General features: G+C 48.8%; 1 protein-coding gene across 1 annotated transcript; it reads right to left on the reverse strand.

Annotated features, from left to right (window-relative positions):
• Nucleotides 1-6,279: 6,279 nt before the first annotated feature.
• On the reverse strand, nt 6,280-10,680 carry PRPH (peripherin). Its single transcript, XM_039882126.1, has 9 exons — nt 9,117-10,680; nt 8,730-8,790; nt 8,453-8,548; nt 7,901-8,068; nt 7,676-7,801; nt 7,375-7,595; nt 7,222-7,271; nt 6,935-7,014; nt 6,280-6,684 (listed from the first exon to the last, which is right to left on the reverse strand). The coding sequence occupies exons 1-9, from the start codon at nt 9,656-9,658 to the stop codon at nt 6,619-6,621; spliced, it is 1,410 nt and encodes a 469-aa protein (XP_039738060.1). The 5' UTR covers nt 9,659-10,680; the 3' UTR covers nt 6,280-6,618.
• Between the last annotated feature and the right edge of the window lie 4,414 nt (nt 10,681-15,094).

The following is a 15,094-nucleotide window of genomic DNA, read 5'->3' on the forward strand; positions in this document are numbered from 1 at the left end:
GTTCTACTTGGTCTTAGCTATAAGCACTTCTTAGTTTTTTTTTAATTGAGGTAAAATTCACATAACATAAAATCAACCATTTTAAAGTGAACAATCAGTGACACTAGTACATTCAGTGTTGTATAATCACCACCTCTATCTAGTCCCAAAACATTTTCATCACCTCGAAAGGAAATTTCACACCCATAAGGCAGTTACTCTTCATTTTCCCTTCACCACCATCTCCTGACAACCACCAACCTGCTTTTTGTCTCCCTATTCCAGATATTTTGTATAAATGGAATCATATATATGATATATAATCATATATAAATATATATCTATACCTACATATCTCCTCTTGTGTCTGGCTTCTTCTACCTAGCATAATGTTTTCAAGGATCATCCATGTTGTAGCATATATAATTATTTCATTTCTTTTTATACCTGAGTATTATTTCATTATGTGGATATACCACACTATTTATCCATTCATCCACTGGACCAAAACCCACAGCTTAATGGACATTTAATGGACATTTGGGTTGTTTCTACCTTTTAGCTATTGGGAATGGTCCTGCTTTGAACATGCATGTACATGTATTTGAGTACCTGTTTTTAATTCTTTTGGGTTTATATCCAGGAGTGCAATTGCTGAGTCATACAGTAGTTCTATGTTTAACTTTTGAGGGGACTAACAAACTGTTTTCCACAGCAACTGAATGATTTTATATTCCTACCAGTAATTTATGGGAGTACAATTTCTCCACATTCTCACCAACACTTGTTATTTCCTGTTTTTTTTTTTCTTTTTAATAGGATTCTAGTAGGTGTGAAGTGATGCCTCAAGGTTTTGATTTGCATTTCTTTAACAACTAATGATGTTGGGCATCTTTTTATGTGCTTATTGGTCATATGCGTTCCTTTTTTGGAGAAATATCTATTAATTTCTTTGCCCATTTTGTAATTGATGTGATTAAGTTAAAGCTTTTGAGATGGGGGAGGTTATCTTAGATTATCTAGGTGCACCCAATGTAATAACAAGGATCCTTGTAAGAGGGAAACAAGAGAATCAGAATGAGAGAAGATATGGTAACTGAAGCAGAGATCAGAGTGATGCGATTGCTGGCTTTGAAGATGGGAAGGGCCACAGGCCAAGGAATGTGGGCCGTCTTTAGAAGCTGGAAAAGGCTCTTCTAGAGCCTCCAGCAGGAACACAATGTGCCGTCCCAATTTAGACTTCTGACTTCCAGTGTTCAGAGATAATAAATTTGTTGTGTTAAGCCATGAAGTTTGTAATTTATTACAGCAGCAATAAGAAATTAATACAGGATGGAAAAAGGTTGCAGCACGTGCTCAAGCTTTCCCCTTGAAACAGAAAAAAAAAAAACACCTTGATGTTTACCCTGTTGAAGAATAACTGAAACTGTGATCATTAGTTTACAATTTGTGACCTGCCCCTTGTTACCCTCCTAAGGGAAGAGTTTAAGGGCCATATCAGCCCATTCTCCTACCTACAGGATAGTAAAGTCCACTCAACTCCACATGAATCTTCTCATTTAATCTTAACAATAATAGTATGAAGTAGCAACTATTGTTGTCTCCATTTGACAGATGAAGAAACTGAGGCAAAGAGAGGTGAAGTGCCTTTCTCAAGGTCATGCATCTAGTAAGTAGAAGATCCAAAATTTAAATGTGGATTCTTAACCACTATGCCATCTGTTAAATAAAAATCATACCTTTCACACTCATCATTAGTTTAAAAATATTTGCTTGAACTATGGAATTATATAACAAGCATAAATGTCAAAAACAGGTTTAGGAGCAAATACAGCCAACATTTGTTATGCATTAAAAACATTTGTTCAACAGTGAAAATGGAAGTGCATAGGGGCGAGAACAGCCTATCAGCCCCAAGAGCTCAGTGCTTTGGATATCTGTTGGTATGTCTCATAGAAGAAATGGAGAGTGTCAATTAATCTGGCAAGGCTAGTAAAGTAGGCATCTTCTGTGATAGGAAGTGAGAGCAGAACCAAAGAAAGCCCCAGAAGTCAGCCTGCAATTGATATTAGTCCATGGAAGCCATAGGACAGTTGAAGCCATGAATAAGAAGAAACTATGAGTAAGCAAAAATCAGGGTAGAGGATGAGCTCACTTGCTCATTGCGACAAGAGCAAAGCAACAGCAGGACTGTAGGTCAGGGAGCAATGTGCTCCTGTTTCTGAGGGAGCTTCCTGTCCCCTCTCAGCCTCGGTGAAGCCCAACAGGGCTGCAGAGCCCATTCTTTCTGTGAAGCCAGGTCACACAGGTTTCTGGGTTTTTGTGAAGCAACTCCCACTCCACCTCAGGCAGCTGCAACTCTTGTCTCCCTAATATTCATGTGTAACCTGACAATGAACTCTCCCTTGCCTGAGATATTTGGTTAGTCTCTGTTCTTTGCAACCCACATAACTGAACTCCCTCTTCCACTCACTGCTGGTGGCCCCTGAGGAAGTACCCCTGCTATGACAGTGGGTACCTCCCTGAGGCCCAGGATATACGTGCCTGACACAAGTGGCTCTCTCTAGGAAGAGTATGGAATAAATGTGGCCACATCCTTGCTTTTGAGATGACCTTATTATAGATATCCTGAAAACTATCTCCCTTCTCCCAACAAGCAGAGTACAATAACATCAATGTGGAATAAGCTTTCTTAATTACACTCAAATCCCAGGCATGACTTCTTGAGGTTAACATCAGATCACCTAGATGAAGTTGGATTTTGAGTTTTCCTAAAACTATTCAATCTTAGCCAAATCTGAGTTTGTGTCATTTCAGTAGATAGCTGGGCTCACCCATGACAACTTGATTCTTTCTGATTCTCCCAGCATTTAAACATCAAGTCTGATCATTTTTATTTTTTTCACCAAAATTCAAGATAAAAAATGAATTTTACATGGCAACCCAGTACATGTCTATAAATACATTGAAAATAAAAGTTTTGCCAGACTCTAAGTTTATTTTTCTTAAAAAATTTTGATCTTGACATAAAGATTTTATAACGATGTTTCATGACCCACAGTTTGAAAAGTATTAGTCTAGTTTCTATTTTTTTCAAAGTTTTACTTCTCAAACACAGCTTTTTCTTTGTTCTGGCTCTTTTCTTTTAACAAACGTCTTGAGAGAGTAGCCTGCTCTCCCCTTCCTCATCTCTCATTCACTCTTCAATTGACCCAGTTTTGTCTCTGACCCTACCCTGATTGAAAGCTGCCCTCACTGAGGTCTCTAACATCTTCTTTGTTGATAAACCCCAAATTTTCCAACTGTTATCTATCCTGGGCTTCCAGCATCCTTTGACATGGCTAGCCCTGGAGCGTTCTCATGCTGTGGATTCCTGATGCCACCCTCTTCTAGCTTTCCTACTACATCTCTGCCTATTAATTCTCAAGATTATCTTCTGCTGCTACTTTAGGAGTTTCCCAAGGCCCTTCTCTTTTCTTGCTTCACACACTGTTCTTGGGTAGTTTCATTTCTTTTCATGTGGGACACCTGAGAGGTCCCAAGCCCTTCTTGTCAGTTAAATCTCTCTTCCTTGTATCCAGTACTAATCACAGCCCACAGACTCTGATGTGAAAGTTTCCAACCTTGAAATTTTGACTACTTGAGAATCTAAACATCTGAAACTCTAAAGCTTTTAACTGTTCTTCTGTAGTGATATTTCTCCTTTGAGGTAATAAGTGCCACTGAATGAAAAGGAGAAGGCAAGGGTATAAAGAATGTGAGTACACAGCCACAAAAAATGATGAAATATTGCTATTTTCAACGATATGGATGGATCTTGAGAATATCATGCTAAGTGAAATAAGTCAGACAGAAAAAGACAAGCAGGAGTGAACCATATAATTTCACTCATCTGTGGGATATAAAACAAAAAACAACAAATGAACAAACAAAACAAACTCATAGACACAGACAACAGTATGGTGGTTACCAGAGGGGAAGGGGATGGGAGGAAGATGAAGAGGATAAAGAGAACAAACATATGGTGAAAGAAGCAGACTAGACTTTGGGTGTTGAGCACACATATAATATATAGATGATGTATTATAAAGCTCTAGACCTGAAACTTATATGTTATTAACCAATGTTACTCTAATAAATTTAATTTAAAAAATGAAGAATGTGAGTATATATATGCCTGTGTGTGGAGGGTGATGATGGTGGGGAGCCTGAGGAAAAATTGCGGTGGACATTGTGGTTGTTTCCTAACGTCTTTCTATATCAATTAGCTCAAGCAAATCAGTGCCTTTCCCCCTGGCAATGGCTATTGCTCCAGGAGTGGACACACCGATCGACGACTTTAGCCAGACAGCCTAAAGGAAAGGATTTATATCTTATACCTGGGAGGAGGTTTTTCCCTTTTCTCCACTGCATGTGAAAAGAGAAGCTTCACCCAATTATCCAGTAGCTTCTGGCAGCCATATTGGGCCTGTGAACATCCCTTCCAAGGAAGCTCTCTTCCAAGGAAGAAGGCTGAGCAGAACCATAGACAGAGCTTGGGTCCTTGATGACATCATTGAGCTTTTGAATCAACCAACATGAGCCTGCCTATCTCTGGTCCCTTGTTACACGAGATAACTTCTTTACTTCCTTTTTTCTTTTTTAAAGTGGGATTGTATGCTACTTGTAGCAGAAAGCATCCTGCCAGATTCAGTATCTCAAAATATCCCATCACACCTAACTCCAGACCTATGGATCTAACTGCCTGACAGCCCTTCCTCTTGGTTGTTCCATAACATCTCACACTCAATAAGTTTAAAACTGACTTTGTTGTTTTGGGCCCCCTCGCCCCCCTACTTCAATCTTCTTTGTTTCTGTGGGAGTTCCTACCATCTGCCTGGTTGTTAAAGCCAAAACCTTGGGTCATCTTTGCTATTTCCCTTTCCCTCACCTGCCAATCTCTCCCTGGGTACTGCAGATTCGACTCCTTGAATAGTTCTCAAATCTATTCACTTCTCTATCCACCATCATCTCTTGCATGTTTCACTGCAACAGCTTCTAAACTGGTCCTCCATCTCCTTCCAATAATTTCTGCACTCTACAGCCAGAGTGATCTAAAATGCAGATCTAAATACTTCATCCTCCTGATTAAATCCTCTTCTTTCCCTTTAGAATAAATTCTTAATGCTTTGATATGACATACAAGACCCTCCACGACTGGCCTTCATTTCATCTTTCCAATGTCAACACTATTCCTTCCTTCTATCTTTCACTCCAGCGTTATAGAACTACTTTCAATTCCCAAACTTGCATTCTTACCTTCTGGCTGACTTATCTACCTAGAAAGTCTCCTCCTCTCCCTGCTTCACCTGCATAACTCCTGCTTATTCTTCAGTGCTCAGTGTGATGGTGTCACTTTGGGGAAGCCATTCTTACTATAAGGCTGGATGGGTGCTCCTCTTCATCTTCTCACAATGCTGTCTTTTAATCTCGGTCATAGCACTCATCACAAGATGGGAATTGTCTATGTATTTGTCTATCTCCCTCATCCCAGACTGTGAACTCCCTGAGAGGGAACTTGGGCTTATTCCCTGCACCTATCATCATGATTGAGTGAAGATCATTTTAAATCTAGAAGTGGATTTTGACTTGAAGGCAGGGATCAGATGGAATGAAGTTGGAGGACAGCATGGAAGTTGACATGTTCAAGTGGGGTCAGGGGTGGTGGCAGTAGAATCTGACTTGCTGGCTAAATGTTGAGTAGGTTTAGGTGGGTAGCAGGGCCAGGACAGGAAAAAGAGATCAATGAGGCAAATAGTATAACCCACATGAGATGATGGTGGCTTACACTAGGGTGGTGGCAGTGGGGATAAGGAGAATCAGACAGTTAAGAAGTAAAATTAACAGAATTGCCAATGGTGGGTAGGAGATGAAGAAAGGAAAAGGATGTAAGGTGAGGTGAGTTCTAATTTGGGCAACAGAGCTTCTAGTGGTGTCTTCTTCTATGTGGGGAACCTAAAAGGAAGAGCATAATTACGAATGGTGGAGAGGTTGACAAGGAGCTCTGTTTCGGATATGTTGAATTTGAGGGGCCTATGGGACACCCAGAGGCCCCTGGATATTCAGGGCTGCAAATGGGAAATAGAAATTGAGAAGGAATGAACAGAAAGGTAGGAGAAAAAAGTCAGAAGGGTAGATAAGAGTCATAGATGCCAAGATAGTGGGATTCAGAAAAGAAATGACTAGAGACAAGGGGAAATACTGCTGAGCCTTCTCCCCACAGGTACCTCCACTTCCACAGACACAAATGCACTGGAGGGGTTTCTCTTGACAGCATTTTTATTTGATTTGAAAGTGAAACTCAGACCCTGGCCCGCCCCACTAAACATGGGATCATAGTAGGAGCAGGATTGACCTGAGGATCATTGGTCTCTTACCAGGGTGAGAATAGGGGTACATACAGGTTGCATCTCTATGTTAGGACAGGGAGAGGCCCAGCTGCTGCTGGGTAGGTAGGGCTTGGCTATAGGCCAGGGAAGGGGTGAGTTACCATCCACTAGACACATGCAGAGAGAGCAGAGACTCATTCAAGGACTGATGTTAGGGTGTTAGGGTTTGAGAAGGCCTAGGGCAGGATCAGGGAGCTCTGGACCAACAGGTTCAATAGCTGTGAGTAGAAGACTTGTCCAGCTCACTACGCTGCTCCTTCTGGGACTCTGTCACTACCTGCTGGGAGTAAGGCGTGTGAAGGGCACAAACCATTCAGTACCACCCTCCTTCCAGCTCCTTTGGGGGCATGGTGTCCCCCTCTCTGGCATAACCAGCTGAGACTCCAGTCTATCCATCCACCTTCTCTATCTCCCTCCCACCCCCAAGAACCGCTAACCCATAATAACCTAAGATCAGCTGTAGCCAGGCTAGGCTCAGAAATAATATTAGAAACGATGGGGTTCTGGTCTCAAATGACCGATCTCACCTCCCCATCCCGGGTCTCAATGGTCTTGATCAGAACCATCTTCCGGCTGTGGCTGTCCTGGGGAAGCTCCACTTCAGGCACTGGAAAAAGCAGGGAAGAGGCTTGGGATTTCTCTCCTTTAAAGCCCTCACTCTCGTCTGTGAGGAGTAGGGCTTAAGGGTCGGGGGCAAGAGTAGACCAGGGCTCAGTAGTTCACCAGTTTCAGCACAGAACCATAGCAAGAGTCCGGTCAGCGCAGAAGTGGACAATGGGACAGAAAGGTTGGAAGCCAAGTATAGGATACTCACCAGTCGTCTTTATATTTAAAGATGCAAAGGAATGGACGGGCACGGAGATCCTGGGGGCAAAGCAAGTGGTCAGCTACTCTGTGTATGCCACTCCCCATCTCTGAACACCCCATCCGACCACACCCTACCGCCCTCCAGCAGTCCCGCTCCCACCGGCTCTCCTCGCCCTCCAGCAGCTTCCGGTAGGTGGCGATCTCGATGTCCAGGGCCATCTTGACGTTGAGGAGCTCCTGATACTCGCGCAGGTGCCGCGCCATCTCCTCCTTTAGCTGCCGCAGCTCCTCCTCGAGGCGCGCAGCACCCGCCTGGTACCCGCCGGCCTCCAGGGCAAACTGCTCCTCCAGCTCCCGCAGCTGTCTGAGCAGCGCCTCGTTCTGAGGGGGTAGCGGGGGTCAGAGGGGGGAACAGTTCTCACGGTCCAACCCCGGGCACAGGTGCGCAACCTGGTACTCACCGTGCCGCGCAGTCCATCCACCTCGCATGTCAGGCTCTGGATCTGGCGCCGGGACTCGTTCATCTCCTGCTTGGCCTGGCGCAGGGCTTCGTGGTTCCGGTTGGCGGCGTCGGACAGGTCCGCGTACTGCGGAATGGAGGCAACTCGGCCGTGAGTGGACCGGATGAGCCCTCGCCCCAGCGCCCTATCCTCCCAACCTCCCCACATCCTCCGGGTCTCTCGCACCTTGGACTTGTACCATTCCTCTGCCTCCTGCAAGTTCTTCGCCGCGATGCTCTCGTACTGCGCGCGTATGTCTCTCAGCGCCGCTGTCAGCTCAGGCTTCACGGTCGCCTCCACCTCTACCTGCTGCACCTGCTGGTTCTCCACGCTCACCTGCAGGTCTCGCAGCTCCTGCCGCCCAGGGTAACAAGACGTCGAGTTCGCCGCGCAGATCCCATGCGGATGGCGCAGTTCGCGCACAGAAAAGAGCAGAAACACTTGAATGAACAGAAGGCGGCGCCAGGGAGTGCAGCGCTCACGGAACTGCACAGCCTGCGCACGGCCCGCACTGAGCCCGTGGCTAGGTTCCCGGGTGCAGCTCCACCGCTCGCCACCAGGTGGCGCAGGGGCGGAGGCAAAACCACCTGTAGGCTGCGTCTACCCAGCCAATCTCACTTGGCTTCCCCAAGGCAATTCCTCTGCTCCGCCTGACAATTTCACCAAGAGCTTGCCTCCCAGCTCTAACGCGACCACCTCCAACCTCCCAAGCCTCCCTTGATATTCGGGTACACGCACCTCATCGTGCAGCTTCTTGAGGAACTCAATCTCATCCATCAGAGACTCAATCTTGCGCTCTAGCTCCAGGCGGGCGAGGGTGGCGTCGTCCACATCCTTCATAGGGTGGCAGTAGGGGTTCAAGAGCAGGGAAGGCTGCTCAGCCGGGGCTGCCCAGCCCAAGGAAGGGTCAAGCCCACCCTGTCCGCCTCTGGAGGCTTCTGGTCACCTCCCTGCACCCACAGATGCCCCCCTGGGCACGCAGGCTAGGGGTAGGGGAGACGGGGCCCGGGTTCACCTTGCGGAAGAGCACGAGATTGTGCTCAGCATCCTCCCGCTTGCGCGTCTCGTCCTCCAGCCTGGCGGGAAGAGCGGGCAGCGGCTGAGATGTGGGGTCACGGTCCTCCCCGCTCCCCAGAACCTGGGGTAGAGGCTGTTACTGCCCAGGACTCTGAGGAGGGGTCTTCGGGCTGCCTGATGGACTTGCTTCATTTTCTAACAGGCTGGGCCCCTTTATACACAGGGGAGACATAGTGATCGGGGTGGGATGGGGTGGGGGGAGCGAGGATGCTGCCTGCACATGCCTGCCTGGGTTGACCAGGGAAGCCACTCCCTCGGGTGGCTGGTAGGGAGGGAAGCGAGGCGCAGCTGCCTCGACGGCCGCCGCCCCGTCTTGGCCCCTGACCTCTGCTTGAGTGCCGCCAGGTCCTCTGCCAGTCCGTCGCGCTCCACCTGCACCCGGTCGCGCTCGCGGCCCAGCAGCTCTAGCTCCCTGCGCAGCTCGCGCAGCTCCTGCTGGCACAGCTGGTCGGCGCGCGCCGGCTCCTGGCCCCGGGCCTGGCTCAGCTCGCCGCGCAAGGCCGCGTTCTGCTGCTCCAGGAAGCGCACCTTCTCAATGAAGTTGGCGAAGCGGTCGTTGAGCTCCTGCAGCTCCTGCTTCTCGTTGCTGCGCGTGGCCAGGAACTCCTGGTTGAGGGCCTCGGCCATGGAGAAGTCGAGGCGCTCCGAGGGCAGGCGCAGGAGGGCGCCCGCGCCGGACCGGGGGACGCGGAAGCTGCCCAGGCGCACCGAGGAGCCGGAGGACGCCGAGCCCAGCAGGCGGCTGCCTGAGAAGCGGGAGCTGGACGAGTAGGAGAAGGCCCCTGGAGATAGTGAGGGCGGTGGCCCGAAGGTGCGGCGGTAGGAGGTGGAACTGACGCTGGCCCGGAGGCCCGACGGATGGCTCATGGCGGCTGAGGATGGGCAGTCAACACTGGCGGAGCTGATCCCAGAGCTGCAGACCTCTGCGAGGCGGCTTTATAGTCCTGTGGACTCAGGGGGGGAACGGGCAGCTCCTCCCATTGGCCTGACTGTGCGGCTAAGTGGGGAGGGGGACGCCCCACCCCTGCGGAGCAGCAGGAGCGCCGCACCCTCCTCTCTGGTTGCTGGCGCACTGCCTACTTGGTTCCCCCTGTTGCTGATGGGGAAGCAAGCAGGGATGGAGACTACAGGCCACAAGCAGGCGGGGTTGGAGGTCAGCGACTTCCAGCAAGCATCCAGAGCTGCAGTCTAGGATCGGCTTGATTTGAGCTGGGGTCTCTGCCTGAAAGAGCTGGTAAAAATTGGGGAATAGGAGGACTGCAGTTTAAAGGACAGGTTTCTGGTATGTGAATAGGGAGGAGGTGGCCCAGGTGGATGAAAAGCTGGCCTGGATTAGGCCCCAGAGCCTGTGCCTCCACTTGTCCCCTTAAGGCAAGGCTCTGCTTTCACCTGCAGTCAGCTGCCCGTTTTGTCACCACGCCCAGGGAGATATGGGGGACAGGAGGGCAGAAACAGCTGAGGGGGATGGAGGAGGGCTGATCTCTCTGTAATCCCCAGGGCCCTGTGAAGGGTTGCTGCCTGGCGCCAGCTCCTCCGCTAATGGATTGGCCACTTCCCCTCCCCCTCCCCTGGACACATGGCCAGGGGGTGTCTGTCTGCCCAGGTCTCAGCTTTAAAGACACAGCTCCCAAACCTGGATCTACCCCAGAGCCCTAACAGGGTGGGCACACCAGAAGGGGCTGAGGGCGAGGGCGACTGGGCCCAGCTCTGGGTCCCACTAGGCAGGGTCTGTGCCCAGGCAGAAGCTGAGCTGAATGAGCCAGTATATGCTGTCTGGCTTTACTGGATCCTCCCTTCCCCCAACCAACTGCTGCTCAGTCACAGCCTTACGGGAAACAGAGTGATTTCTTAGGTAGGTAGGGGAGGGGGCTGAGGAGTGGTAGCTGCTGCCAGAGCTGAGAGATGGATGGACTGGCAGGAACTGTTTTCTGGTATTGGGGACCTGCAGATATCGAGATGGTCGTGGCTGAATGGGGATGAGATAGGAAAAGAGAAGATGCCCATCCCTAAAGGTTTAAGGACTGAAAGCAGAGAAAGGCCAGAGCGGATCCACAAGCTAGTGCACACAAATAGATGCATGTGTATAATAGCACTGTATACCTATGTGCACACACATTTAAACACTCTCCTACATATATCTTCCTACCCTCCCACCCTGGAGTTAGCGGGAAGGCTGACGCCTGGCCTTTGCTTATAAAATGGTTTCAAAATGCAGGCAGAGGCTGCCCGGGAATAGACAGAGGCAGCTTGGATGGTCTGCAGGAGCCAGGGTGCTGAGGCCCGCTGGGTTTGCCAGGAGCCACTGAGCTGCAGCCTCTGGGGACTCCAGGGCTCACCAGTAGGGTCAGGTCTGCTTTGGATTGGCCCTGGAGACAAGAGCTGGATGTGTGGGGAAGTAGGTTTGGGATTCCGGGTTGGATCTCTGGCTGAGGCAGTGAGGAAGGTGGCTCCCCTGGCAGCCAACTCCTTCAGCATTGCAGGGCAGAGAAGCCTCCCCCTCTTTGTGTGTCCTCTAAGATCAGCCAACGCCCGCCTGCCGGCTCACATCCTTACCGCCTTAGTCTCCTTTCCAGGCTCCTCCTTCCTTCCGGGCCATTAGTCTCTTCCTGCACAGCTGCCAGGTTCTTCTCCTTGATGGGTCTGGTTTGGTTGCCAGGGGAATGGGAAGAGGATGGGAGAGAGGGGACAGATGGATAAACCAGGGCCTGTCCCCTCTAACTCCTGGGAGTGGGGAGGGATAGGGTTCTTCACAGGTTGGAGGTAGGGGGTTTGACAGGGGTGAGGAGAGCCTGGGGAAGACTTGGTGCTTTCTATGGCAATCCTAGGCTCTGAGCCCCAGCTGCTATTGGCCTGGAGCCCCATCGATTTCAGCCCAGGCCCTGCCCTGCCCCTGCCTGCTATCCTCAGGGAGCAAACTGGGAGTCTGAGCTTGTACAGCATGTGGAGGGGCAAACAAGGCCTAGGAGGACCAGCTCAGGCCCTGTCTTTATAAGGAGCTGCTAGTAGACCTGGGCCTTTGAATATAGAGGCCCCTTGGGCTGGGCCTGAAGAATTCTAGTTGGGGTTCCCATCCCCTCCCCTGCTTAAGCTCCCAGCTCACCACTCAGATGCCTTAGAGTAGAAGGGACCAGAACTTCCTCAGCAGGGCTCTGGGAGCTGTGGAGGGAGTAAAGCTGGGTCTGGTTTGGTTGCTAGGGGAATGGGAAGAGAATGAGAGAGAGGGGACAGATGGATAAACCAGGGCCTGTCCCCTCTAACTCCTGGGAATGGGGAGGGATAGAGTTCTTCATAGGTTTGAGGTAGGGGGCTTGACAGGTGGGGGAACCAGGCCTGCTGTCAAAGCCAGAGCTCTGGCATCCAGCTGCCAAGCTTCCCATCTGACTCAACGCTCTATTGTATGAATTTAGGCTCATTATTATGTTCTTCCATGTCCTTCAGTAAAATGGGGATAACTGTAGCTTCCATCTCAGTGTTCTTGGGAGGATTAAATGAATAAATATGTGTAAAAATACCTAGAATACATATAATAACCACTGAAAATGTAAGCTATTTTTATTGTTATTACTATTATTATTTATCTCCTGAGTGATACTATCAGCCCCTAATGCAATGAGAATCTGTACTTCTTTTAGATTGTCCCTACTAGTGGCTGTGAGCAGTGCTGGACCCAGGGTGGATGGAGCCAGTACTTCCTGGCTGATGGAGAGAGTGGAAGGTGACCTCATCTTCCTCTGTACTGGGCAAATAATATACTGATGAAGACGTGGACTCTGGGTTCGATTAAGACTGCCTGGATTTGATCGCTGCTCCTCAGCTTAATTAGCTGTGTGCTTTGGTTTGGGTGAGTGATTTAACCTCAATTCACCCCATTGTCTTCATCCACAAGTGGGGATGATAATACTAGCACTTCCCTCATAGTGTTGGAGGCTGAAATGAGTTACAATATGTGAAGCACTTAGTGCTTGGCACACAGGACTTGCTGTATAAGTATTAGCCAGTGTTATTATTACCCCTCCTCCTTCTGCTGCCCTTGGCTGCTCTTCTGCTTGAAGGCTTGGAGAGAAATGACAATTAGATGTATTCAGAGGTTTGCAAGGAAGGCAAACAATGAAGTTTAGGTTACCGGCAAGAGAGCTACTGAACGATGGGCCATGGACTCAAGGCTGAGTGAGGAAGGGTGTGTGGGCAAGAGACAGTGGGAGATTGGTAGAGTAAAGAGGTCCATAGCTGGACTCCAAGGCAAGGCCAAGGAAGTACAAAGAAAATACAAGGCCAAGGTCATAGTACAAAGAAATTGAAAGAGACACTGAGAGGGTAGGAAGTTGTTTTCAGAGAGCATGATGCATGAATTTGTGATTCTGGAGCTGGAGTATTAATGGATAAGATTCCCAGGGCATTTCTAAGGGAGTGGGCAGCTGAGGCTAAAGTGAGTTGGAGGAAAAGGTCAAAAGAGAGAAGATCAGGCCATCAGCCTGGGCACTGACTAGCTGTGTGACTCCGGGCAAATCACTTGTCCTCTCTGAGCTACAGTTTCTTCATTTGTGAAATCCGGAGGATGACACCTTTCTCCCAGGGATGTTGTGCAATCTACATGAGGTATTGTACATAAAACAGCATGTTGTGAGGCTCATAGCAGGTGCTCAACACTGTTGATCGCTTTCTTTTCCTCCCATGTGACAGAAGAAACAGACGCAGAGCAAGGACAACCCTAATTACTTGTAACCAGTGTCAGCTGGGATCTCCCTGCCTCTTGAGGTCTGAGATTAGCTTGACCTCCATTCCACATCCTGGGAAAAGTCTAATGGCCTCCCCAAGATCTCTATGCCTTCCTAGAACTTTCTCTTTACATCCCTAGCTCCATGTCCCTGCTATTCCTGTAATAGCTGACTTTACAGCTGACTCTCCAAAGTGTCCCTGTGTGGAGCTCAGTGCCGTCCCTTGGTTCCCATGGTCCTCTTTCCCGTCACAGGTAGGACCCAAGGCTCAGAGGGACAAAGTTGCCTGTCTGAAGCTGCGTAGTGAACTAATGGTGGCTCCCTTTCCAGGAAAGCTCGGCCTGGTGGCCTGGTGGCCTGGTGGGTCAGGCCCTTCTGGTGTTCTGTGCTCTGGGTCTGTAGGAGCCAAGATGAGCTTCAGCCAGAAGGAGTCCAGTTCTATTCAAAGTGATCTCTCTTGGGCTAGTTGCAGGGTCCCCACTGACAGAGGGGCTCCACCAGAGTGGAATTCTTTCCCCATTATCTTTTGGGGCTCCATTTTTCCAGGTAGGGAGCCCTCTAGATATCTTCTCTGTCTCATCGTTTCTCTCAATGTATCGCATAGTAACTATAGCTAACATTTCTTATGTGCCAAGCACTTTTTAATCTTCACAATAACCCTATGACATAGACATTATTACTATTCCCATTTACAGTTGAAGAAACTGAGGCACAGAGAGGTTAAGCAACTTGCCCAAGGTCACACAGCCATTATGTCTGACTCCCTGCCCCGCCCTGCTCCGACGATATGATCTTCGAGAGCAGCGATCATGTCTTATTCGCCTTTGTGTCAGTGGTGTCTAGCACGGGACCTCGTTCAAATAACTTAGTTAAACTGAAAAGTAACCCTGAAGCACTTGAAAAAAATCTTTCTCATGTTTGTCAGTCTGGAAAATAAAGAGATGTGTTGCTGCCACCTTCTGGCCATTAGCCAGAATGACATCTGCAGTCTGAATGCATCTAGGCTTACTGAGCTTCAGGGGCAAGACTAAGGGAATGCAGGAAATTTGGAGGATGCTTTAAAATTATTATGACCTTCTTTTCACAGTTGATGAGAATTAACCAAGGGTGTGTAAAATGGAATAGCAGCACTGGTATTAGGATTTCAGAGCCTTGATTTCATTCTTCTTCTGCCCCCACCACCACTCCCAGAAGCCAAAAGTCAGAGGAGGGCAAAATCTGTCCCCACTCACCCTGTCCTCTACTGTGTTCACGATCTCCAGTCCTGCCCTCATTATCAAATCACTTCTCTGCCTGCTTGCCTTCCAAACAGATACCCCTCAACTGGAGAACAGAGCAGCTTATGGCCACAGAATGCTTAACTTTCCTTTTCATGGTCTGGCCTGGGTTGTGACTCAGAATCACCCGGGGGTCTGTTAAAAAGCAGATTTCAGTGCCCCACCCAGACCTTCTGAATCCCTATAATCTGTATTCTGACAAACTTTCTAGATAATTTTTAATGCACATGAAAATTTGAACCTACCTGGATTAAGATTTTTTCCCTTTAAATTGTCTGTCTTTCCCCTCATTTTATTTTGATTTTCAAACT

This window comes from Pteropus medius, unplaced genomic scaffold (assembly GCF_902729225.1).
Source record: "Pteropus medius unplaced genomic scaffold, Ma_sr-lr_union100, whole genome shotgun sequence".
NCBI classification, from domain to species: domain Eukaryota; kingdom Metazoa; phylum Chordata; class Mammalia; order Chiroptera; family Pteropodidae; genus Pteropus; species Pteropus medius.

Excerpts from the sequence above, each read along its gene's own strand:
- PRPH (XM_039882126.1), bottom strand. The coding sequence starts at position 9,658 with ATGAGCCATCCGTCGGGCCTCCGGGCCAGCGTCAGTTCCACCTCCTAC. Across the intron at positions 8,069-8,452 it reads TCAAGAAGCTGCACGATGAG|GAGCTGCGAGACCTGCAGGT; the intron begins GTGCGTGTACCC and ends CCTGGGCGGCAG. Across the intron at positions 6,685-6,934 it reads TTGAGACCCGGGATGGGGAG|GTAGTGACAGAGTCCCAGAA; the intron begins GTGAGATCGGTC and ends TACTCCCAGCAG.